The 26,968-nt window shown below is 42.7% G+C and overlaps 1 protein-coding gene across 1 annotated transcript in view; it reads right to left on the bottom strand.

Annotated features, from left to right (window-relative positions):
• Positions 1-2,008: 2,008 nt before the first annotated feature.
• The window catches only part of LOC120995070 (membrane cofactor protein-like), a 98,223-nt gene continuing 73,263 nt past the window's right edge, over positions 2,009-26,968 (bottom strand). Inside the window, exons 11-14 of the mRNA XM_040424053.1 lie at positions 26,611-26,637; positions 17,220-17,298; positions 4,378-4,480; positions 2,009-3,375 (exon numbers count right to left, since the gene is read on the bottom strand). Of these exons, the coding sequence (XP_040279987.1) occupies positions 3,364-3,375; positions 4,378-4,480; positions 17,220-17,298; positions 26,611-26,637 (221 nt within the window). The 3' untranslated portion in view covers positions 2,009-3,363. The remainder of the gene's footprint in view (positions 3,376-4,377; positions 4,481-17,219; positions 17,299-26,610; positions 26,638-26,968) is intronic.

The raw sequence follows: 26,968 nt of genomic DNA, 5'->3' as shown, positions 1-26,968 counted from the left end.
TATGACCATTTTTCATAAAGTGCAAATTACGCCTTTGGTGCAATGGAGGCATCACCATTACTCTTCAGGGCCAGGCAGTGACAATGCAGCCAAGAAGGGACAGGCCACAGAAAAGAATAGAGCTTGGCTGCATCAAGAGCAAAGGTGATGTCCTCGTTGCACCAAAGGTCTAATTTGCACGTTAAGAAAAAGTATAACTCAGTAACAGAGCATTGGATCAACAAAAGAAAACAGCGTTTTAATCAGGTGAACCACAGTTAAGTGTCTATGCAACCAGTTGGCTAGAGAGTCTGCTGGGTTTTAACACTCTTTTTCCTTCTTCTTGCTGCATCTTTTAACACACAGGGCGGGTTTTCCACTGCAAATTTCACTCTCTTGCAAAGGATTAAAACCCCGGTGGATATCCACAGTGTAAATTGACATACTGTGGGTTTAAAATCCACACTGCAGGTCAATTTATGCTGCTCATTTTTCAAAGCGTGTGGAGATTTCTTAATATATCATTGTTTTTGCTGCTACTGCAAAAGTTTGGGGATCTACCGCCTGCAAACCCGGCATGCATCGCGTGGACATACACTGAACACAGGATTTCTGTTTATGTGGGTGGAGTGTTTCTGGTGTGAAAATGGAGATAAATGCCGTGTGCACTGATCAATGTGATGTCTCAGCTCCAATCGTTTAGCATGGAATCTCACACAGGTTGAGGCAAACCTTCTGCGCCCCTCTCACAGCACACAGACACAGAGGGTGAGATATGGCTGCACCTCATCTCCCTCTCTCCTTTTTACTGTTTTATGATACATAGATTTATTGGAGCCTGATGAGGCTTTTAAACATGTACAGACGCCCTAAACGGAAGGCATAGGAGAACAGGAGAACTACAGGCTGGAAGGTGAGGAAGAGGTCCACCCTTCGTCTAGTAAAATGTATGTATATATTATACAAGCACAAACAAATATACATATACCAAACATTAAATATGTATTCACATGTGGTATTAACATTATGTACACTTAAATATTGATCTTATAATAACTAAGAAACCTTCATTACCACAGAAAGGATTTTGAACTCTGAAAAACCTAAAGGAAAAAAAGCTATATAAACACCTTTAAAAAAACACAAATGTGAATTTAAAGGGAACCTGTCACCGGGATTTGATGTATAGAGCTGAGGACATGGGTTGCTAGATGGCCGCTAGCACATCCGCAATACCCAGTCCCCATAGCTCTGTGTGCTTTAGGCTACTTTCACACTACCGTTCAGAGCAGGTCCGTCTGATGTCTGCACAGACGGACCCGCTCCTATAATGCAGACGTTTGGATCCGTTCAGAACGGATCCGTCTGCATTATAGTTTAAAAAAAATTCTAAGTGTGAAAGTAGGTCCGACTTTACATTGAAAGTCAATGGGGGACGGATCCGTTTGAAAATTGAGCCATACTGTGTCAACTTCAAACTGATCCGTCCCCATTGACTTACATTGTAAGTCTGGACGGATCCGCTTGCCTCCGCACGGCCAGGCGGACACCCGAACGCTGCAAGCAGCGTTCAGGTGTCAGTTTGCTGAGCGGAGCGGAGGCTGAACGCTGCCAGACTGATGCATTCTGAGCGGATCCGCATCCACTCAGAATGCATTAGGGCAGTACGGATGCGTTTGGGGCCGCTTGTGAGACCCTTCAAACGGAACTCACAAGCGGAGCCCCGAACGCTAGTGTGAAAGTAGCCTTAATTGTGTAAAAAAAAAAATTGATCCATATGCAAATTAACCTGAGATGAGTCCTGTACGTGAGAAGAGTCCAGCGTGAAGGAGCCCAGCACCGCCCCGCATCCTCAGAATCTCCTCCTTGCTCCCCGACGTCAGAAAACCAGAGCGCCGTAATCTCGCGAGCGCATATGGAGCAAATCATTTTTTTTACACAATAAAAACACACAAAGCTATGGGGACTGGGTATTGCGGATGTGCTAGCGGCCATCTAGCAACCCATGTCCTCAGCTCTATACATCAAATCACTAGATGGTCCTAATCTTTACTACAAAAAGACTCTTAAAAGGGGCTCTGTCACTGAGATCAACCCTATACAACCAGGCATATCATGCCCCCCTCCCTTTAGATTGACAGCACTAGACCAGAGGTCAGATCCCTGCCTGTCTAGGCTTCAAGCCGATTGAGCCGCCACTTCTGAGTTCAGCGACATGAACATGCATCTTCGCTTCATGCCGATGAAGCCAAAGATGTTGTGCTTACGTGCCGTTGTAGTGAGCTAGTGCGCAGGCTGTCAATCTAAAGGGAGGGGGCGGCTGTATGGAGCACCAGTGACAGTGCTAGAGCAGTGCTCAAACCGCATAAGCCCGCCTCTTGGTGCTCCAATAGCTCATTAGCATATTGATTAAAGTTTAAACTTCTCCACAACGCTACTACCTAAAGATATGTATCGTTTTAATCAGTGTCAGCAACCCTTCCAGGCTATATACCTGGTTGTATAGGGTTGATCCATGTGACAGAGCTGCTTTAAGTGAAGCATTAAATATTGCTAATTCATCCCAATACCCCGTGATGATGAGATACATGGATAATCATGGCCTGTAGGATAAGTTTTCTGAACAGTGCAATCAAATTATGACCTTGAACTTTTTCTTATTGAAACACAATATATTCTACCTACTAGTGGAAGCGATTCATACAAATTGAATTGGTTCAAAAATCAGCCTATTTGAGCAGCGCAGGCAAATCAATTCTCTCATCACTACTAAAAAAAATAGCATCTTGTTGGAACTTTCTGGGATAAAATTACTTTAAACCTAATAAACTCAATATCCATTTCACTTCCTGTTCTCAGTTTATGGCAGGAAGTGAAATTTACCTGTACCGATTCATGCAAAGTTAGTTGAAATGACCATTTAGGAAACACTAAAGTATAAAATCCCTTTAGAATAAACAATAAAAAATACTTTTAATTCCTATAAAAAAATATCTTATCTTTATATCTTCAATATCCTGCACTGATGATCCAAGTGATAGAAACAAAAAGTTGATTCACAGTCTTCATATTCCCCCCTTTCCACGTGCAAAGTGTGCAATCATAAAACTCAAGTCTTTAGTCAGGAAAAGCAACCATGGGCATTGATCTAGCTTTCCTATCACAATGAAGAATGATATTAGACTTTCATGTGCATTTAAGGCAAGGAGGTTGGGTTAAACTAGTCAATTCAAAAGGCATATTTGAAAAAGTCTGAAGGAGCCTCCATGGCAGCATTTTCTTCAAGCATGAAGGACTAGTTGTAAGCTAAGCCACACGTGTAGATACCAAATTCTTAGAAGCCATTATTCATCACAAATGCCATAACTGACATAATGAAGATTATTAGCGCGTTTCCTAAAAGAGAAGAGAGACAAACACATTAGAAATGTGAAATGATGTTAATGTATAACTAGGGAAACTTGAGATCAGATGCTTCAACAAATGGTCAAGTTTCCAGCCCTAAGGAATGGAAGAATAAAGGTAACATGAAGAAAAGACTGATAGAGGCAGGTGCATACGATGGACAGACAAACACCCAAAAAATTTGTTAAGAAAATTTGCTGTAAAACATTTAAAGCAATAAACATAAAAGAATGCAACTTTAAAGCATGCAATGAAATACCGGTACCTTAAAGGGAATCTGTTGTAACTAAAACCATCTGCCTCTGTAAATATGTGCTTGTCATCAGATTCTAATTCTTGAAACATCGAGAAGGGACAAAGAGCATTAGAATCTGATGACGTGCAGAAGCAGATGGTTTTAGTTGCAGGTATGTGGTGACAGATTCCCTCTACATTAACACAGATAACACTTACAATGCTAGTTTGTGATGTTAAGTACGAAACAAACTGATGATAATTTATTTAAAATCGATGCAATACAATTTTTAAAAATATTAACACAGCCCCTTTAAATCAGCACTTAACTAAGTTATTTCAAAGCATAAAATTATCAGCAAAAAATGACATTAGGTGCACATTTATTGACAGTGTCTCAAGAATGCCACTATTGTAATGCACTTTATGGCACAATTCTGAGGCATCACTTTGGATAAACGAGTCCTATATTGTTAAAATGTTAATGACAGAGATGCAAGATGGCCTTCAGGATGCATGAGTTATAGCTAGGGCAGATACAAAACTGGTAGTTAAGGGTTAAATATGAAAAAAAAAAAAAAAAGCGGCAACAAGGAGTTCTGGAGAAACATTCTTCTTCTTAATTCCTGATCTGCAAAGCCATAAACGGTATCTTACAAAGTCAATGTCATGACGATGTTAGTATGCAACATGCAGGACGACACTTAATGACGCATGGAGCACAGGAAGCGTTGAAAGCTTGTCTAGAGACAGATCTACCTGTGCTTCTATCTCCTTCATATCACACTGCTCTATAGGTGTCTGATGGCTACTTGATGTGCCACCGTCAACGTTGTTTCGGGTTGGACCTACATAACCATCACTGCACAAGTGTCCACATAAGAACGAACAAGACAACAATATATGGTGCATGTTAATATAATTACATAGTGACAAATTATTAAAAATGTAATAAATAAAATGTAATAAAATAAAATCAGTTGGCTCTCCTAACATGTCTGTTGTAGTAAGAATCTGCATTACCCAGATCTTGAGTATCTACTTACAACTCTGTGTTGGGTCACACCTCTGGAAGCAGTGTGTCACTTGATTGACAATAGGAAAGGTAACAGTTATCCAATGAGGAATAACAAAGGGATGGCATATTGCTATGTCATAAGCAAAGGTTCACCAGAATTGTTATATTATGGGAAACATAAGTAAAACAGACATATCAGGAGATGACTTCATAATCCTTCAACTTCTAATTCATCCACACCCCCAAAAAAGTTATCTCTTGCTCAGATTTTCCATAGCAGCTTCTGACTTCATAGATGGTCTGCCCCCTTTCCCTCTCAGGCCCCTAACTGAATTACTGAATAGGTTGTGCCCATCAGGGGAGTTTCAAAATGTATTTTGCAGTGTCAGTTGGATGTATACACAGGCAGGATCGCTGACATTTACCTCCACCAGATGCCATGGCTTCCATTGTAAAAGCCGGAATTAGACTTACCGGTAATTCAGTTTCCACAAGATCACCACGACGGCCACTAGGAGATTGACCCCTGACCTCTGTAGGGGCAGGAACAGAGAGAGGGTTTAAATCCCCCCCTCCCACCACCAGTGTGTCCAAAATTACAGAGACAGAAAAAAGGTGGTGAGCAAAGAAAAAAATAAAATCGATAAGTCAAGAGGATATTACATCATAACCTCCCAACTAAGGACGAAATTAAGGGTAGGGAATATACACTCACCTAAAGAATTATTAGGAACACCATACTAATACGGTGTTGGACCCACTTTTGCCTTCAGAACTGCCTTAATTCTACGTGGCATTGATTCAACAAGGTGCTGATAGCATTCTTTAGAAATGTTGGCCCATATTGATAGGATAGCATCTTGCAGTTGATGGAGATTTGAGGGATGCACATCCAGGGCACGAAGCTCCCGTTCCACCACATCCCAAAGATGCTCTATTGGGTTGAGATCTGGTGACTGTGGGGGCCATTTTAGTACAGTGAACTCATTGTCATGTTCAAGAAACCAATTTGAAATGATTCGAGCTTTGTGACATGGTGCATTATCCTGCTGGAAGTAGCCATCAGAGGATGGATGCATGTTCTCATTCTGTTTACGCCAAATTCGGACTCTACCATTTGAATGTCTCAACAGAAATCGAGACTCATCAGACCAGGCAACATTTTCCAGTCTTAAACAGTCCAATTTTGGTGAGCTCGTGCCAATTGTAGCCTCTTTTTCCTATTTGTAGTGGAGATGAGTGGTACCCGGTGGGGTCTTCTGCTGTTGTAGCCCATTCGCCTCAAGGTTGTGCGTGTTGTGGCTTCACAAATGCTTTTCTGCATACCTCGGTTGTAACGAGTTGTTATTTCAGTCAACCTCTAGCATCCAGAAGGCATTTTTGCCCACAGGACTGCCGCATACTGGATGTTTTTCCCTTTTCACACCATTCTTTGTAAACCCTACAAATGGTTGTGCGTGAAAATCCCAGTAACTGAGCAGATTGTGAAATACTCAGACCGGCCCGTCTGGCACCAACAACCATGCCACGCTCAAAATTGCTTAAAATCACCTTTCTTTCCCATTCTGACATTCAGTTTGGAGTTTAGGAGACTGTCTTGACCAGGACCACCCCCCTAAATGCATTGAAGCAACTGCCATGTGATTGGTTGACTAGATAATTGCATTAATGAGAAATAGAACAGGTGTTCCTAATAATTCTTTAGGTGAGTGTATGTGCCGTCGTGGTGATCTTGTGGAAACTGAATTACCGGTAAGTCTAATTCCGGCTTTCCACCTCATCACCACGACGGCCACTAGGAGATATAAAAAATTATAAACTAGGGGGGGGAGGGCCACCGCCTGAAGGACTTTACGTCCAAAAGACAAGTCTGAACTACTAGATAAGTCTAGTCTATAATGTTTCGTAAAAGTGTGAAGGCTGGACCATGTGGCAGCTTTACAGATGTCTTCTAGAGAAGCTCCACCCCGCTCGGCCTGGGAGGAGGACATAGCTCGGGTAGAGTGGGCTCTTAGATTTGAGGGGCAAGGAAGGCCCTGGATTTCATAACAGAGAAATAGAATCTCTAATCCATCGTGCTAGAGAAGACCTGGAGGCTTTTTGACCCTTATTCTTACCTGAGAATAAGAAAGATTATTGGTTTTACGGAATTCTTTTGTAACCTCAAGATACCGTAGAACCGAGCGTCTTACATCTAGTGAATGGAAACTGGATTCTCTACTGTTAGAGGAATTACAACAAAAAGGAAGGCAAAACTATCTCCTGGTTTTGCTGGAAATCGGATACCATTTTAGGAAGAAACCCGGGATCTAGCCTCAAAATAATTCTATCAACGGTGATACGGAGATAGGGTTCTTGTATATAGATATGGCTTGAATTTCGCCTAGCCTTCCTGCGGACGTGATGGCAACAAGAAAAGCGGTCTTTAGGGATAGATGTTTAGTGGAACAATCTGACAGGGGCTTGTGTCAGGTCTGTGAGCACTGTATTGAGGTCCCAGTTGGGGATCCGTGATTTTAGAGAAGGACGCAGCCGAGAGGCTGCTTTCATAAATCTTCTGATCCAGCGGTGGTTGGCTAGGTCTTCATTGAAGAAACAAGCTAGGGCTGAGACTTGTACCTTTAAGGTGGAGGGTCTAAGACCTAGCTCGCGACCTTGCTGGAGGAAGTCTAGGATTTTCTGAAAATTAGGCGGCTCTAAGTTCAGGGCAGGGTTACCGATCCAGGAGCAAAACCTCTTCCAAATATTCAGATAGATCGAGAAGGTAATCTTCTTCCTACTTGCTTTCAGGGTAGATATTACCCGATCAGAAAGACCCTGTGATTTCAACATCTGGACCTCAGGATCCAAGCTGATAATTTGAGGAAACCCGGGTTTGGGTGTAAGATTGGCCCTTGATGAAGTAGGTCCCTCCTGGAAGGGAGAGGCCACGGGTTCTCTACTGATAGGTTCTTTAGAGAAGGGAACCAGCTCCTCTTCGGCCAATAAGGGGCTATTATTATTAGGGTTGAATCTTCTTGATTGAGCTTCTGGATTATCCTGGGAAGTAGAGGCAGGGGTGGAAATGCATAACAGAGGTTCCAGTCCTATGGTATCGTGAGTGCGTCCAGCGCCCAAGGATTGTCTCGTGAATTCAAGGAACAGAATGTTGGTACCTTTGTGTTCTTGTTTGAGGCGAACAGGTCTACTTGAGGGGTGCCCCATCTGTCTGTTAGTATCTGGAACACGTCCAGGTTTAGAGACCATTCGGTGTGGTCTATTAGTTGTCGGCTGAAGTAATCTGCTTCCACGTTTAGTGTTCCCTTCAGGTGAATCACGGAGATGGATCTTACGTGGGACTCCGCCCAATTGAAGATCTTCCCTGCCACGAACATCAGCTTTTCTGATCTCGTCCCTCCTTGGTGAGAGAGGTACGCTACTGTTGTAGTATTGTCGGAAAGGACCTTCACATACCGGCCCTCGAGTAGGTCCTCTGCTTCTTTCAGAGCTTTCCAAACCGCTTTCAGCTCTCTGAAGTTGGAGGATTGAGAGAGAGAGTTGTTGACAGCCAGGAACCCTGAAAGTAATGATCTCCCACTTTCGCTCCCCATCCTTTTTCGCTTGCGTCTGTAAGGACTTGTATGTAAGGAGTCTTCTCCCAAGGAACTCCTAAGGACAGGTTGTTTGCACTCTTCCACCAGTCCAGGGAGACTTACTGTTGGAGGGATCAGCACCTTGTGATTGAAAGAAGTCTGCTGCCTGTCCCAGATTGAGAATCCACGACTGGAGAGATCGGAAGTGGGATTGACTCCATGGGACAGAAGGAATGCAGGACGAGAGGAGACCCAGAAGGCTCATGGCTTTCCTTATAGGACAAGACCTCCTGTTCTGAAACCGTCTGATTTTCAACTGAAGGTTTCTGATCTTGTCTGGTGGGAGAAGAGTATGTTGAACCCGGGAATCCTGGATGACCCCTAGAAACTGGATTGAGCGGGAAGGTAGCAGATTTGATTTCTTCTGGTTCACCAACCACCCTAGATCCTGAATGAAAGACAGGAAGGTTAGTAAGTCTGCTTTGAGCTGGTTCTCTGAATTTCCAATCAGGAGAAAGTCGTCCAGGTATGGTACGATCACCAGGCCCTTGCGTCTCAGGAAGGCCACCATTTCTACCACCAGCTTCGTGAAGACCCTGGGAGCAGATGATATCCCAAAGGGAAGGGCCGTGAACTGGAAGTGAAGGGTTACTCCCTTGTGATCTTGGATGGCGAATGTTAAAAATTTCGGAGAATTTGGGTGGATTGGGACGTGGTCTACTGTACACATGAGAGCGTCTCTCCCTATTAAGGGTATCAAGGATTTTAGGGATTCCATCCTGAATTTCCGATATATCAACCTGTTCAGTGCCTTTAAATTTATGATGGTGCGAAATTAACCTTCTTTCTTTTCTACCAGGAAGATTCGAGTAGAACCCCTGTCCTAGCTGTGTTGATGGTACCTGGATTATCACATCCATTTCCAGAAGGTTCTGAATTCCCTGCAGGATCTTCTTGTGTATGGTTGAAGAACTCGGGTTGGTAACAATGAAGCGGTCTGGGGGCGATGAAGAAAATTAGATCTGGTATCCGAATTTTATGATGTCCCGGACCCAAGGGTTTGGAGTAATGGACTCCCAAGGAGCCAGAAAATTCTTCAATCTCCCCCCGACTTTGGCGTCATTGTTTGTCTGAAGATTTGTTTTGAGAGGAGGGAGGGGTACCTCTCCCCCTGCCACCCTTCGGATAGTTCCAACGTCCCGACTTCCCTTTATCCCTATAGGTCCTATTCTGGCTGGTGGGGGCACGAAAGGGATATTTTCTTTTATAGGGTCTTTCCTCCGGAAAGCCCTTTTTCTTATCCAATGCTTTCTCTAAGATACAGTCCAAAACAGGGCCAAAGACATACTCCCCTGAAAACGGGATGGAGCATAATTTCATCTTTGAGGTGTTGTCTGCCGACCAGCATTTCATCCACAGAGCCCGACGGGCCACGTTAGAGCGGCCGGCGTCTTTAGCAGCAAATATGACAGATTCTGCCGAGGCATCTGCCATAAATGCCGTGGCGGACTTTAGTAAGGGAAGAGACCTTAAGATTTCTTCTCTAGGGGTGTTGTCCCTAATGTGAGACTCCAAGTCGTTCAACCACAACCCCATGGGACCTTGCCACCGAGGTGGCAGCAATATTAGCTTTTAGGTTAAACATAGCGGCTTCCCAAGATTGTTTTAACAGACTATCTGCCTTCCTATCCATGGGTCGCGTAACTGGGAGGCGTCCTCAAAGGGCAAGGTAGTCTTTTTATTGACTTTTGCCACTTGAACGTCAATTTTTGGTGTTTCATTGAAAATTTTGCATTCATTAGGATCGAACAATAGACTATTCTTGAAGGACCTGGATACTCCCACGCGTTTCTCTGGATTTGACCACTCCTCAAGCACCATGTCGCGTATATTTTCGTTGATCGGGAAGACCCAGTTTTTTTCAACGCGGAGTCTCCTGAACATCTCGGCCTGCACGGAATGAGCTCTTGGGGCTTCTTCTACCCCCATAGTGGCCCGGAGTGCCCTTAGTAGGTCTGGCATTTCATCCGAGGAAAAACAAAATCTTCTGTCCGATTCAGAAACTTCTATATCAGAGGAAGCTTCCTCGTCCTCCCAGGGTCTGGAGGATGAAGCGTTTTCCGCTATCTCCTCTGAATCTGAGGGAGAAAAGGACGGCCCCCTCTGTCTTTTAGATGGAGGCAGGTCCCTAGGTAAGGAGGAGAGCTGGGATAAGGAGGATTTTACTTCCTCGTGTATCATAGATTTTAACTCCTCAATAAAAGAAGGCTGTTCTTCACGTAAAACGCTAGAGATACAATCTTTGCATAATCTCTTGAGGTAATCATCCGGAAGTCGCTTAAGACGGGACACGCACTTAGCCGGCTTCCTGACCTTCTTCTGAGCCTCCTTAGGGATCTGGGGGAAAATAGCCCCAGTCAGCTAGCTGAACATACACGAAGGTATAGAAGCATGTAAGCCCCAAGCCAGAGTAGTGGAGGAGGAGGAAAAGGCAGGTAACCTGGTACAGTGCAAAAACAGTAACAGGGAAGATAAGCGCTTTCCCCACAGGGGAACTTACGGCAGGCGGCACGGAAGGGTCTCCTGGGGAGCGGGGTTCGGTCGACATGTCGGCACATACAACGCTTGTTGCTCGGCACTTCCATGTGCTGTGCCGATATTTTTAAAAGGAGACGCGTCCTAAAAGACGTCACTTCCTCCGTCCACCGGAAGTGACGTCTGCCGCATTACCTGAAGCGCTATGGTGCGCACCCAGCTACAGCCCCGGAGGCCCTGCGGGAGATCGCGACCAGGGAGCAGGCTCACGTATAGTAACGGAGCGAGGCCTTCCCATCACCCCTGCCCAGCATTAGTACGAGGACCGCAGGGGAACACCAGGTAAGGTGTTACGGAACGGCATCAGCTTCATCTCCCTGGGCAGGGAGACTCTCTCTGCCCCTGTCCTCTGTAGGGACAGGAAACACTGGTGCTGGGAGGGGGGGATTTAAACCCTCTCTCGGTTCCTGCCCCTACAGAGGTCAGGGGTCAATCTCCTAGTGGCCGTCGTGGTGATGAGGTGGAAAAACAGAATTCATATGACAAACGCATCGGGAGCTTTCCTGACACATGCAGCAAACATATGTGAAAAATGTATACTGCAAATGACTGACTGCAGTCATGATGATTTCTGGGTCTATTACAGAAGTTAAAAAGTAATTTTCGCCTGAAAGATGTTGTCCGGGATATTGTTTTTAAGACTGGGAAGGTATTAGAATAATAAAACCTTATACTTACTGACCAGAACCACCTCCATTCCAGTGGCAGTGCTCTGTCCTCCCCGTCAGGCTGTTTTCATGACAGCAGCAGTGCCATGCCTGTATACTGTGCGTGACTGCTGCCTGCAATCAGTGACCTCAGCGGTTTGGTGCCATATAATGTCCTGCTATTAGGGTACTTTCACACTTGCGGTTTAATTCCAGGAGGCAGTTCCATTGCCTGAACTGCCTGCCTGATCAGGCAAACTGATGTCATTTTTTCTGACTGATCAGGCATTTTCCAGACTGATCAGGATCCTGATCAGTCTGTGTCATCAGGCAAAACAAATAAGGTATTTATTTTGTTCTCATTTTTAAAGGTCTGCGCATGCGCAGACCGAAAGGACGGATCCGGCACTAATACATTCCTATGGAAAAAAATGCCGGATCTGGCATTCAGGCAAGTCTTCAGTTTTTTTCGCCGGAGATAAAACCGTAGCATGCTACGGTTTTCTCTTTTGCCTGATCAGTCAAAATGACTGAACTGAAGACATCCTGATGCATCCTGAACGGATTACTCTCCATTCAGAATGCATGGGGATATGCCTGATCAGTTCTTTTCCGGTATAGAGCCCCTGTGACGGAACTCTATGCCGGAAAAGAAAAACGCTAGTGTGAAAGTAGCCTAAGGCCTCTTTCACACTTGCGTTGTCCGGATCCGGCGTGTACTCCACTTGCCGGAATTACACTCCGGATCCGGAAAAACGCAAGTGTACTGAAAGCATTTGAAGACGGAACCGTCTTCCAAATGCTTTCAGTGTTACTATGGCACCCAGGACGCTATTAAAGTCCTGGTTGCCATAGTAGTAGTGGGGAGCGGGGAGCGGTATACTTGCAGTCCGTGCGGCTCCCCGGGCGCTCCAGAATGACGTCAGAGCGCCCCATGCGCTTGGATGACGTGATCCATGCGATCACGTGATCCATGCGCTTGGGGCGCCCTGACGTCACTGTGGAGCGCCCGGGGAGCCGCACGGACGGTAAGTACACTGCTCCCCCGCTCCCCACTACACTTTACCATGGCTGTCAGGACTTTAGCGTCCCGGCAGCCATGGTAACCACTCTGAAAAAGCTAAATGTCGGCTCCGGCAATGCGCCGAAACGACGTTTAGCTTAAGGCCGGATCCGGATCAATGCCTTCCAATGGGCATTAATTCCGGATCCGGCCTTGCGGCAAGTGTTCCGGATTTTTGGCCGGAGCAAAAAGCGCAGCATGCTGCGGTATTTTCTCCGGCCAACAAACGTTCCGTACCGGAACTGAAGACATCCTGATGCATCCTGAACGGATTACTCTCCATTCAGAATGCATTAGGATAATCCTGATCAGGATTCTTCCGGCATAGAGCCCCGACGACGGAACTCTATGCCGGAAGACAATAACGCAGGTGTGAAAGAGCCCAAGGCCAGTTACTGGCTGCAGTGGTCATTTGTGGTCGATAAGCATGATATCACTGCAGTAGAAGAAAAGGTAAGAGTGGCAGTGCTAGAACAGGGGGGTTCAGAGTGTTAGTATAATTTTTTTTAATTATTATTCTAATAACTTTGCTGGCTTTTTAAAATAACTCCGGCAACTCCTGTAACCCCTTGGATACTGGAGGTTTTTTCATTTTTCATCTACCTTGTGCCATAACTTTTTTATTTTTCCATTCACATATTCTCATGCGGGCTTTTATTTTGCGGTACAAGTTGTAATTTCTAATGCCACCATTTAATATGGTATACAATGTAGTGGGAAAATAAATTTTAAATGGGGTGGAATTTAAAAAAAATAAAAAATAATAATTTGATTCCTCCAGCATTTTACGCGTTTTGTTCCTACGGTGTTCCCTTAGCGGCAAAACTATTTTTATAATCATGTAAAAATAAAATTTAAAAAAAACTTTGAAAAAATATATATATATTTTTTTTCACATCACCATCTGACTCCCATAACTTTTTTATAGTATGTACTGAGCAGTGTGAGGACTCTTTTTTGCAGGACGATCTGTATTTTTTATTGATACCTTTTTGGAGTGTGTGCGACTTTTTGGAGTGTGTGTGATCACATTTTATAAAAAATGTTTGGGGTAAGAGAAGTGATGAAAAAATAGCGAATCAGTCTTTTTGACCCTGTTTTCCGTTACGCCATTCACCGTATTGGAAAAATATTTTTTATATTTTAATAGTACAGGCGTTTTTGGACACAGTTATGCCCACAAAGTTTATATTTTTTTGTTATTTATGTATTTATATTTTTATTCTTTGGAAAAGTGATTTACATTTTTATATATATATATACACACAGGGGAAACTCGAAAAATTTGAATATCGTGCAAAAGTCAATTTATTTCAGTAATAAATTAAAAGCAATTGCATTAATGCAGCTTAAAATTAGAATTTTAAGAAAAGGTTCAATATTCTAGGCTCAAAGTGTCACACTCTAGTCAGATAATTAATCCATATCCCCTGAGCAAAGGGTACCTCAAAATTGTGGCTTTGGGATTTCATAAGCTATAAGCCATAATCATCCAAATTATAACAAATAAAGGCTTGAAATATCTCGCTTTGCATGTAAAGTCTATCTCATATGTTAGTTTCATCTTTTAAGTTGCATTATTGAAATAAATGAACTTTGCACAATATTCTAATTTTCGAGTTTCACCTGTATATCTTTCTAAATTTCTAACTTTTTATGGTTTTGTAGATCATGTTTGAGGTTAGGAGACTGACTTATTATTCAATATTACCACACTCCATACAGGAGCATGGTAATAAGTGAATTGCTGATTTCTTATGTTAGCCTGCCACATGCTGGCCAAAATAAGAATTGAGCTCCAATACCCTGGGTCTCTTCAGAAAGACCCAGCGTATTGAATTCTAATACAGACATCCTCATTGGTCGCAGAGATCACACATGATCACAGCATCTAAAGGATTTAATGATCGCAATCATTGCCGGTCATTAGCTGTGGGTCACTAGAAATGATGCCTGTGCGAGCAAGTGCCATGTTTAGTAGCAAAAGAGTTAAATGCTCACTGTACTGTTAAACTTTGCAGAAATCAATAGTTCATGTGAATGAGAAACTTTATAATATATATTATCAGAAAAAAATGTTTTAGCTCACTCTCTACCCCTCCATAAACTTCTATGGGCAGCACGTAATCTGATACTTCTGTCAGCTGACAGTCCATCTGGTCTCTAAAGACAGGCTTAGCAGAGAACTTACTTAGGAGGGGAGAGGAAGTAGCATCTTCCACTACATTACAAAAAATGATTTATGCAAAGTTTGTTGAAAGTACAATGACCACTTAAAATTGATGCATTATCTGAAAACACCTTTAACTCATGCCATGTAGCTTGCAGCAAATGAATGGCTTCAACAGTGAAGATGACCAGTTCCATATCCAGCTGGAAGAAAACAAGCCTGGAAGCTGGGCGAGCATAAGCCAGCACACAGGACCAGAGCAGTGGAGAGCAGTTAAGAATGACTCTCACAATAGGTAAGGCAGGATACAGGGCATAAGTAAAAAATGAGGACCTTTCTGTTTTAGTAAAACTGTATTTCACATGAAATGACAATTCAGGAGAACATGAATGCTATAAATCTACAGATGCAGCAATCATTATTTTGACAGGCTTAATGCATTGACGCAACAAAAATATATTAGGCCTCTTTCACACGAGCGTGGCGTGTGAGGGCCCAATGAGATGCGGGTGCGTTGCGGTAGAATGCGATTTTTCTACGCGACTGCAAAGCGTTTTAATGTGTTTTGCACGCGCGGCAGAAAAATCGCCATGTTTGGTACCCAGACCCAAACCCAGACTTCATCACTGAACTTCAGGTTTTGTTGTGTATATTTTATTATTTTCCCTTATAACATGGTAATAGGGATGGAGGGATTAAAAAAAAAAAAAGTTAACTTACCTGCCGGTCTCTGTTCTATCTTCAGGACCTGGCAAAATACCTGTGGTGACGTCACTGTGCTTATCACATGGTCCAATCACATGGTCACATCACCACAGGTCCTTAGCCGGCAGCTCAACATTACAGAAGACAGAGATCCGCAACTACGCAATCAAGTGGACTCTGAGTTATTTTTTTTTAACCCCTCCATCACTATTTTACTTTGCATTCTGTATTAAGAATGCTATTATTTTCCTTTATAACCATGTTATAAGGGAAAATAATACAGATCGGGTCCCCAGCCTGATCGTCACCTAGCAACCATGCGTGAAAATCGCACCGCATCCGCACTTGCTTGCGGATGCTTACGATTTTCATGCGGCCCCATTCACTTCTATGGGGGCCAGTGTTGCGTGAAAAACGCAGAATATAGAGCATGCTGCGATTTTCACGCAACGCACAAGTGATGCGTGAAAATCACAGCTCATGTGAACAGCCCCATAGAAATTAATGGGTCCAGATTCAGTGCGGGTGCAATGTGTTCACATCACGCATGGCACCCGCGCGGAATACTCGCCCGTGTGAAAGGGGCCTTAGAGTAATGAAACAAATCTCTTGACCACATTAGGAGGTCTGCCCGAAATGCCCTTGGGGTGAACAACCCATTTAAATGACCACCCTTGCACAGCTTGTGTCAAAATAATGTGGGTTACATCTGTATGTTGTGCCATTCCACTATTATTCCTACTAAAAGTTTGTTAATAAAAAGGTACAGTATGCAGGTATAGTGTTGGACTGTGCAGGGACATCACTTCCAACTAATTATACCTTTATATATAAACTTCAGCAGGAAATACTGAGTTATGGCACAACATATCTACAAGAAAATATGCAGAACAGTGGCTCAGTGGTTAGCACTGGTGCCTTGCAGCTAATGTCTGTAATACACTAAGAAGTATGTCAGTGCTATATAAGGCCTCATTCACACATACATGGATTTTCAAGGACCACGGTCCGTGAAAACCCACGTGTGTGTGTGTGTGTGTGTGTGAATGAGGCCTAAGTGTGCCTAGAAGTGATATTGCATGGGAAATGCAAGTAGCTACTAAAACAGACACGTCAGGAGAGGTGACAGGTTCTCGTTAAAGAGTCATTAAACTACCAGGATTCACCAGTTTCTCACATTATTTATCATGCTGTAAAAAACAAACAAGGCCAGATTTTTGCCAACATTGCCCCCCCCCAAAAATTACCAATAAGCGATTAAAAAGTTGTATGTACCCCAAACCTGTTGTGATAAAACCATTAGCTCGCCCTGCAGAAAAACAGACCTCAAAGCCCTTTCGATGGAAAAATTAGGAAAAAAAAAGTTATATGGAGAAACAGCATAACTAAAGCTATAAAAATGTAGTACTGACCGCAGAATAAAATTAACATGTCATTTACACCATGCATATTGAGAGCTACCCGGGGCTAAAAGAATGCTCATTAGGCATACATTTAACAGGCGAACACTGGAGCTTTTTTTTCATGGAGTAAGGCTTTGATGCTACACATGGTGTTAAAAGGGGCCTAATATATTGTTATAAAAGGGCAAGATAGCAGAGGCATTTAAAATTCCCTGGGGCTTCCTTGTCTACGTATGCCGCAGCTATATACAGTACAGCTGAAACTGCGGCAATTAGAAATCATAACACGACTTCCCTGCACTAGGCCCACTGCCTGCAGGAGCTGTCTATAAACATAGTAGAGATACTATAAAAAATATATTTTAAACTTATTTTACTCTACTCTGTTGAAGCTATATTAAGAAAACATTTTCATACTAGAATCTCACCCTTTTCTTTTCTTATACCAGCACATATAAATAACTGCTGCTGTAACCAGAATTCCAACAATTCCAGCGATAACTCCTCCTTAAAAGAAATACAGCCATGTTACATACAAATGCACGTTTATGTGCTTGACTAAAAAGTACTCAATACTCATTAGTCAAGAAAAACAGTTACACTTGGACATTGAACAAAAATGTTCCCACAGTAGCTGTGTGAGGTTAATATCTTAAAAAAACAAATGGGTTAGGAACAGGCAATAATGGATATATAAAAAATGTGATGGGGCAATAAACAACAAAAGGAGAACCAGAAGGCAGCGAAGCCGACTAAATAAAGTTAAAGTAAATTAAGTAAATACAGATAAAGGCAGCACGATGAAGACAGAAAGGTTCCCTGTCAGAGTAAAATTAACCCTAAAAATGTTCTTCAGATATATAAAAGGTATAAACGTTAAAACTGAATGTGTTGGCCCTTTAAAAGGTGATAAGGGAGGAGTTGTAGAAGGTGATGAGGAGAAAGGGAGTTTAAAAGGGTTGGCCGCTTTCGGTTTACTATTGACCATTGTGTTTGTAAAATGATTACATACGAATACAGTCTTTGTGGAAATTCTGTGCCATTTTCTATATTTCATATATCATACAGTATTCCTCCCTTGATTGCCAAGTCTTTTGTGCTGCCACACAGAGAAATGATCAATAAAATGGCTGCTAAGAGGGTCATGTGACCAGGCAAATCACCTCAAGTGATGTCACCTCTATTCAAATACTCTTCCCTTGCAATCTGCACCTGCGCTGTTTGGAGTTTAGAGTACATGCAGTGTGTTTGAATAGAAGAGGCGGAGACCCTCCATCAGCAGCCATCTTATGGACAAGACCTCTATGTAGACAGAACAGAAGAATTGCCCAACAAGTAGAGATAGCTTATGAAATATAGCAAACGGCACAAAATGTCAAGAAAGGCTATATTAGCAAGTGTCATATAGTCATACATACACATTGGTCACAAGTAGCCAGAAAGTGGCCAACCCATTTAAGCGAATGTATTGAGAGGAAAGTGCAGCACCTCCGTAAAAAGATGAAATAAACAAATCACCTGGTACAGATGGCATACATCCCTGTATCCTGATGGAAATAAGTAATATACGGTAATAGATTGAACCTTATTTCTTATATTTAAAGAAGTTATGTCATGACTGATGTAAAGGAATATCATACATAATATAGTACATGACAATCTGTTTCTATGGCTACTTTCACACTTTCAGTTTCGGATAATACAACCATCTGCATTCATTATGAATGGATCTGGTTGGATTATCTTTAAGATAGCAATGACGGATCAGTCATGAACACCACTGAAAGTCAATAGGGCTGGATCCGTTTCCTATTGTGTCTGAGAAAACGGATCTGGTACCATCGACTTGCATTGTGTCATGCGTATTGCTCCACATCCCATGCCATACAGAAAGCTGCAGCTTGCTGGAAACGCAACCAAACGGAACGGAACACATTTTGGAGCATTCCGTTCTGTTCAGTTTTGTCTTTTTCTCCGGTATTGAGATCCTCTGCCAGATCTCAACACTTGAAAAGTTAAACGCAAGTGTGAAAGTAGCCTAACAAAGCTAGAAACAGCCCTGTACTTCACATGGATCAAGAGCTCCTCCTGTTCTTTTCAAGCTGGCAGCTAAGGGGGCATGTTCTATCTGCTGCTGCTCTCTCCATAAATCCTTCACACCTTTACAGTATATAGAGCTGATGGTAGATAAAGGATGGAACGGAGCATGTGCGACCACTTCAGTATGTGGATGTGCATGTTACTATATAGTTTAAACACCAGGTGGCACTATTCTAGTGGTATAAAGAAAGAAATCTCACAACTAAAACATTTAATGGTGGCACAACCCTTTAAGGATTTTATAATGATAGTGTCTGTTTAACAGGACTGGCACATGGCATAGGTGGTACCCATATTCAAAGAGGGGGTAAAAAAAGGGAGCCTGGAAATTCTAGGCTGTTAAGTTTAACCTCTATTATGGGTAATTGTTTAAAGAGGACCTTTCACCTGAAAATGAAAGTTAAACTAAAGATATAGCCTTACTTACATGCCCGCGGTATTGCTTATTCAGTCATTCATTTTTCAATCAGTGCCCCCATTTGTCCGCTCTGCCCCCCGGAATATTTGCCGCCTTGTATGCTAATGAGCCATTCGGCTCAACTGGGCAGGCCTTCAAAAGTTCTCCCGGGCGTGTCATTCTTCTCCCTGGCACGAAGCGCATCCAATCAGCGCGCTCCGCTCTTAGCCAGGGAGAAGACACTCCAGTTCTCGCGAGATTCGCGAGAACTGGAGTGATTTCATCCATCCGGAATCGGCGCCATCTCGCGAGAACTGGAGCGTCTTCTCCCTGGCTAAGAGCGGAGTGCGCCGATTGGATACGCTTTGTGCCAGGGAGAAGAATGACACGCCCGGGAGAACTTTTGAAGGCCTGCCCAGTTGAGCCGAATGGCTCATTAGCATACAAGGCAACAAACGGGGGCACGGATTGAAAAATGAATGACTGAATAAGCAATACCGGGGGCATGTAAGTAAGGCTATATCTTTAGTTTAACTTTCATTTTCAGGTGAAAGGTCCTCTTTAAAGGTTTTCTAAGAGGTGCTATCCTGGAGTATCTAAATTAAAATAAGGGTTTAACTCTGTATAAGCATCGATGTATGGGGGATCAGTCCTATCAAGCTAATCTGACCAATTTTTATGAGGTACAGATGTAGCCAGTGCTATTTTGATACCAGCTGCTCTAGGATGATCACTTTAATGACATTTGTTGCATAGCTGTAATGTGTTTTTGTTGCGTTAACGCAAAATGGCAGCTACATCTGCAAGTTCTAGTCTGGACTTGTGTCAGTCGCTGGATGGGATATATCTTGATTTTTGCAAACCATTCAATACTGAGCCACAAAAAAGGTTAGTAGATAAAGTAGTAGGAGTAGAGTTAACACTCCTGTTTTCTGAGATTTCTGAGTTGTGTTATCTAATCTAAGCAAACACCTTCAATTGCTTTTATCTCAAGATAACGCGATGAGTTAAGAAATTTGAGTTAAGAGCTGGAGTGCTAACCCTGCTCCATCTGTAAGTGGCTAAGTGATAGAAATCCATGCGGTGGTTACTAATGGTACATACTCTGATCAGGTCACAGTTACTAGTGGGGTACCACAGAGATCAGTAATGGGCCCTATTCTCTTCTATATGAACATATTTATGTGGTTCTGGGAATTCAAAGAATCATAAAATCGGTATGATGCTGTGAGTTTGATCACAGGAGCAGTGTTTGGTCTGGGAAATGCAGCCATCACACAGAGCGCGTTTCCCAGACACACCATGCCTGTGTGAAACTGGCCTCACTCGCCTAAAAAGGACTTCAGAAACTACTACTGCAATAAATGTCTATTATTATTATTCAGTATTCCTGAATTTTGCATCCATAAAATGCAGCTCAAATTAGGTTTCAGGCCTTGATTTGCAATTGTGTATCTGCTGAAGACTCTAAAGCAGTGGTTCTTAACCTTTCTAAAGCCGTGACCCCTTAATACAGTTCCTCATGTTGTGGTGACCCCCAACCATTACATTTTTTTCCTTGCTACGTCATAACTAATTTTGCTACTGTTATGAATTGTAATGTAAATATCTGATATGCAGGATGTATTTTTATTGCTACAAATTGAACATAATTAAAGCTCAGGGTCCCCCAAATAAATAAATCAATGGTGCTCAGGGTCCCCCAAATAAATCAGAAGTGCTCAGGGTCCCCCAAATAAATAAATCAGCGGTGCTTCATGTCCCCCCAAATAAATTAAGCCTTGCTCAGCCAAATAATTAAAATAAAATTAGCCAGGCTCAATTAAATCATTGGTGGCAGTGGTGCTCAGCGGCGGTGTCATTAACGAAAAAACTCGGACCTCAGCAGACAGGCGGCCCGACTTACCCGTCCAGACATCAGGCTCCTTCAAGCACAGGCAGTGATAGGACATCACTTCCTGTGCGCGAGGATAAGGGGCCGCTGCCGTTGTGCAGGCGACCCACAATAGGAAGCCTCAGACGACCCCCCGGAAAGGGCCGATCGACCCCCAAAGGGGTCGCGACCCCCAGGTTGAGAATCGCTGCTCTAAAGTTTCATAGTGCTAGCCTTTTCATATTGCCCTGCTCACCATACCAAAGAGATTACTTAGGATTCCATGCAATGCTATCAAATATTAAGTATACTGCCAGATAGTTAACAAGCTAACAAAACACTATTACCCACATTCAGTACACTTAGCTGTAGATACATCATTTTTTCAACTGGAATCTTTCAGAAAAAATTATCTGGTGTATAGATATTACTCTTACATATCTGCGATTCCCTCTCGGAACGTATACTTAAAAGGGAACCGGTCAGCGTCAAAAACCACCCAAACCGCCAGCAGTGTGTTTCTAATGATGATTTTCTTCCTGCAGTCACATGCAGCGTTACTCCGCTAAATCAACTATCAAATTAACAAGTCGGTTTTGGCGGCAGATTTCTAGCAGTGAGTAATCCGCTACTGATCTTGCCCATGTGAACTTTAGCCTTAGGGCTCATACACACGACCGTATGCATTTTGCTGTCTGCAAAACACTGATCCGCAAAAAAATACGGATGACGTCCGTGTGCAATCCGTATTTTGCGTAATGGAACAGCTGGCCCCTAATAGAACAGTCTGAATTCTTTTGTGGAACGGACATATGGTAACATAATGCACATGGAGTAACTTTTTTTTGCGGACCCATTGAAATTAATGGTATCGGATACGGTCCGCAAAAAAAATGCTACAGACACGGAAAGAAAATATGTTCCTCTGCTACTTCCAATGCTAGATTTGGAAGATCTTGACAGATTGGTGCACAAAAAATAGCTTTCAGAATCCTTCCCTTCCTCATGTGTTCCAATTTAAGTTAGGGTTACAGAGCAACAAGAAAATTGTGCTTTATGTAATTTATTTCAATGGTGTCGCAACGTGGCATGCTGCGACACGACAGACACATGGGTGTTCATTTTTTTTTTAAAGAGCAGTCTCACTCCAGGAGGAGGGTGGAGTAGTTAAAGGGAACCTGTCACCTCCTAAAAACATCTCAAGCTGGTAGCAGTACCTGAGAGTAGCCAGCAGCGTGTTTGTAACGATCATTTTCTTCCTGCAGGTAGTTGAAGCAAAAGCTGTAAAAATGTTCTTTAATCCCCTGCCGATGCGCTTCTCTACTCAGGCTTAATGTCTGACAGCCAGCAGTTCAGCAAAGCCAGCCGAACTGTCGTGCATAAGCGCTGTCAATCACAGAGAAGGGGGCGTGGTTAGCGTGACTTGAAGCCTGACTAGAGAAGCGCGCCGGCAGGGGATTAAAGAACGTTTTTACAGCTTTTGCCTCATCTGCCTTCAGGAAGAAAATTATCATTACAAACATGCTGCTGGTTACTCTCAGGAACTGCTGCCGGCTTGGGATGTTTTTGACAGGTTCCCTTTAAACTGGAGTAGCTTCTAGACAAAAGTGTTAGGTCTAAGGATTAATACCTCATTCACAAGTCAGTATTTTGGTCAATGATTGTGAGCCAAAACCAGGTGCGGCTCTAAACACAGAACAGGGGCAGATCTTTTCATTACACCTTATATCTGTGGACGTTCCAATCCTGGTTTTGGCTCTCAATCACTGATGGAAATCACTGATCAAAACAGTGACGTGTGAATGAGGCTTAATACAACTCACTCTTCCTAGAACTTCATGGTTCCTGAAAGGGTCAAGATGCCAACAGGTCTACTCTAGCTCTGTAGATTCAAACTACTATCAAATATTGCTATTGATTACAGGATTTACAGCTGCCATGATCTATCAAAGCTCATTCCACTTGATCACATAAAACAAGAAGAAAGTGGGTTACCTTTAAAAGATATCTTTTAATAATACATAAAACGCCCATAGGTGAATAAGTGCAAGTGCAATTTAAATGAGCAGGGTACAACTTACCCCAATTTAGGTGGGTTTGTTATAGTCTAAGGAGGGTGCTGCCATACGCGGAGTCCAGCTGCCGGGTCAGCGGGAAACATATCGCTAGGCCTGCAATCTTGGGAACATGTCCACTGACTGTCTCTCCTAAGACAAGTAATCTCTTTGCTTGAAATCGCCTTATGTAGTTTTGGCATATTTGTACATCGCCAATACACTGGGCGGTTGTGAACTGACATTAATACCAAGACATTTATCGTCACTGGTTTCTGTGTGCTATCTTTCTACACTTGTGTTGACCCCCTCCTCTGCTAACACCAATGTGTCAAGGCCCCTGATGAACTGGTAAGACCAGAGAAACGCGTCGGGTTGTTTTATGGTGTATTTGAGGTGTACAGTCTTGGCCAAAAGTTTTGAGAATTACATAAATATTGGAAATTGGAAAAGTTGCTGCTTAAATTTTTATAATAGCAATTTGCATATACTCCAGAATGTTATGAAGAGTGATCAGATGAATTGCATAGTCCTTCATTGCCATGAAAATTAACTTGATCCCAAAAAAACCTTTCCACTGCATTTCATTGCTGTCATTAAAGGACCTGCTGAGATCATTTCAGTAATCGTCTTGTTAACTCAGGTGAGAATGTTGACGAGCACAAGGCTGGAGATAATTATGTCAGGCTGATTGGGTTAAAATGGCAGACTTGACATGTTAAAAGGAGGGTGATGCTTGAAATCATTGTTCTTCCATTGTTAACCATGGTGACCTGCAAAGAAACGCGTGCAGCCATCATTGCGTTGCATAAAAATGGATTCACAGGGAAGGATATTGTTGCTACTAAGATTGCACCTCAATCAACAATTTATAGGATCATCAAGAACTTCAAGGAAAGAGGTTCAATTCTTGTTAAGAATGCTTCAGGGCGTCCAAGAAAGTCCAGCAAGCGCCAGGATCGTCTCCTAAAGAGGATTCAGCTGCGGGATCGGAGTGCCACCAGTGCAGAGCTTGCTCCGGAATGGCAGCAGGCAGGTGTGAGCGCATCTGCACGCACAGTGAGGCGAAGACTTTTGGAAGATGGCCTGGTGTCAAGAAAGCCAGCAAAGAAGCCACTTCTCTCCAAAAAAAACATCAGGGACAGATTGATCTTCTGCAGAAAGTTTGGTGAATGGACTGCTGAGGACTGGGGCAAAGTCATATTCTCCGATGAAGCCTCTTTCCGATGGTTTGGGGCATCTGGAAAAAGGCTTGTCCGGAGAAGAAAAGGTGAGCGCTACCATCAGTCCTGTGTCATGCCAAAAGTAAAGCATCCTGAGACCATTCATGTGTGGGGTTGCTTCTCATCCAAGGGAGTGGGCTCACTCACAATTTTTCCCAAAAACACAGCCATGAATAAAGAATGGTACCAAAACACCCTCCAACAGCAACTTCTTCCAACAATCTAACAACAGTTTGGTGAAGAACAATACATTTTCCAGCACGATGGAGCACCGTGCCATAAGGCAAAAGTGATAACTAAGTGGCTCGGGGACCAAAACGTTGACATTTTGGGTCCATGGCCTGGAAACTCCCCAGATCTTAATCCCATTGAGAACTTGTGGTCAATCCTCAAGAGGCGGGTGGACAAACAAAAACCCACTAATTCTGGCAAACTCCAAGAAGTGATTATGAAAGAATGGGTTGCTATCAGTCAGGAATTGGCCCAGAAGTTGATTGAGAGCATGCCCAGTCGAATTGCAGAGGTCCTGAAAAAGGAGGGCCAACACTGCAAATACTGACTCTTTGCATAAATGTCATGTAATTGTCGATAAAAGCCTTTGAAACGTATGAAGTGCGTGTAATTATACTTCACTACATCACAGAAACAACTGAAACAAAGATCTAAAAGCAGTTTAGCAGCAAACTTTGTGAAAACTAATATTTGTGTCATTCTCAAAACTTTTGGCCACGACTGTAGATTCCAGCATTTATTCAGACAACTGAATATGGGTGTTCACATGGTCTGTGACGCCTGAGTTCTTGGATATGCAGGACAAACTGTTTTTCTAATTCAAGCGTTGTGTTAGAGTGGTTGTGTCCCAGGGACCTGGGTACACAACACCTGGCAGAGGTGGGTTTGTGACATAGGGTATCCTACCCCCCCTCTTCCCTTCCCCTTCAGGACGAAGCTGGGCAGTCACTGCACTGTTCAGGGAAGCATATAGGGACGGTATAGCAGTTGTGCGGTGGCTAGGATAGGGATCCTATATTTAGGGTGCATAGTAGGGGCAGAGACCCAACAGCCCCTTTCCCCCCTATCCTATCCCCTCCTTAGACTATAACAAACCCACTAAATTGGGGTAAGTTGTACCCTGCTCATTTAAATTGCACTTGCACTTATTCACCTATGGGCGTTTTATGTATTATTAAAAGTTATGTTTTAAAAGGTAACCCACTTTCTTCTTGGTTTATGTGATGTAATTATAGGGTACCTGAATAGATATCAAAGAATACCATTAATCTGAAAGGTTCTCGTCATTCCACTTGATCCACTGCAACCTCATGGGTGGAGAAAGGCGGAATTTCATTTGATCAAATCTGCAGAGCAACAACATGGTCATCATCCTGCATTTTTGCCAAACACTACAGATTAAACCTGGTTGCCGCTAGCCATTCAGCCCTCAGCAGAAGAGTGGTCTCAAGCGCAATTATTTCTACCCCCTTAAGTTGTATTGCTTTTCATATTCCATTCTGTGCTGCCTGAAGAACGATAAGGAAAGAGAAAATTTGCTTACCGAAATGTTTTTTTGACTTGAGTCCAAAGGCAGCACATACTTATTCCTCCCTAATAAATGTATTGCTTTGCATAAAACACATCAGGTTTATTGTGTAGGGTCCTTTATGGGGCGAATCCAATTTATGTAACCCATTTTTAACGTTTTATGTTAACCCATTCTGAGCTGCCCTTGGCCTCAAGGAAGGAAACATTTCTGTAAGAAAATCTTCTTGCAGGGTCCTGGAATGTGCAGACTTCTATGCGGATTTCACACACTGAAAAATTTTGAGAAAATTTGAGGAAAACCAGGAAATAATTCACAACACACAGCATTGTCCACTGCAATCTACTTTCAAATCTGCACAAACATCCTGTAGGCTCTTCAGATTTTTACGTCACACATTTTAAAGGCAGCTTATAAGTAGTCGTGGAGAAGTGGAACATACAGAGGCTCCTGCTATAATGTAAACTGTTATTTTCACACATTAAAATACGTTTACTTATATCTATGGATATAAAAAGATCACAAAGCTAAATGAAGCTGCTTTGTGAAACAAAAAAATAACATCATTGAAGCAATGCATTAAATGTTTACCTGTATACTGACTGGCAAAAAATAAATAAAAAATTTCTTACCCACGACAGCACCAGTGTTATTTCCCCCTATAACAAAAAACAAAAACAAATCAGAACAGATAAATGAAGTGAATATTATAGATTCAGAAAATATTTTCCATATGACTGTAAATACCAATTTACCACAACTAGAAAAGAAATACATTAAAAAAGAAAACAAATGTGTGAATCAAAATTCTTAAAAGAAAAAAAAAAATAAGAGCAGATTTAGTAATGCTATGGATAGTGCAAGCTTAGGCCGTCTTAGATTGCACCAGATTTATCACAGGGGCTCAGACTGAATGAAAAACGTGGGAGGGACACTCTGGAGTAGATTTATCCAAACTGGTGCAAAGCAAAACTGGCTTAGTTGCCCACA

Source organism: Bufo bufo, chromosome 3 (assembly GCF_905171765.1).
Source record: "Bufo bufo chromosome 3, aBufBuf1.1, whole genome shotgun sequence".
NCBI classification, from domain to species: domain Eukaryota; kingdom Metazoa; phylum Chordata; class Amphibia; order Anura; family Bufonidae; genus Bufo; species Bufo bufo.
Note: the sequence above shows the minus strand (reverse complement) of the source record. Positions and strands in the feature narration are given on the sequence as shown.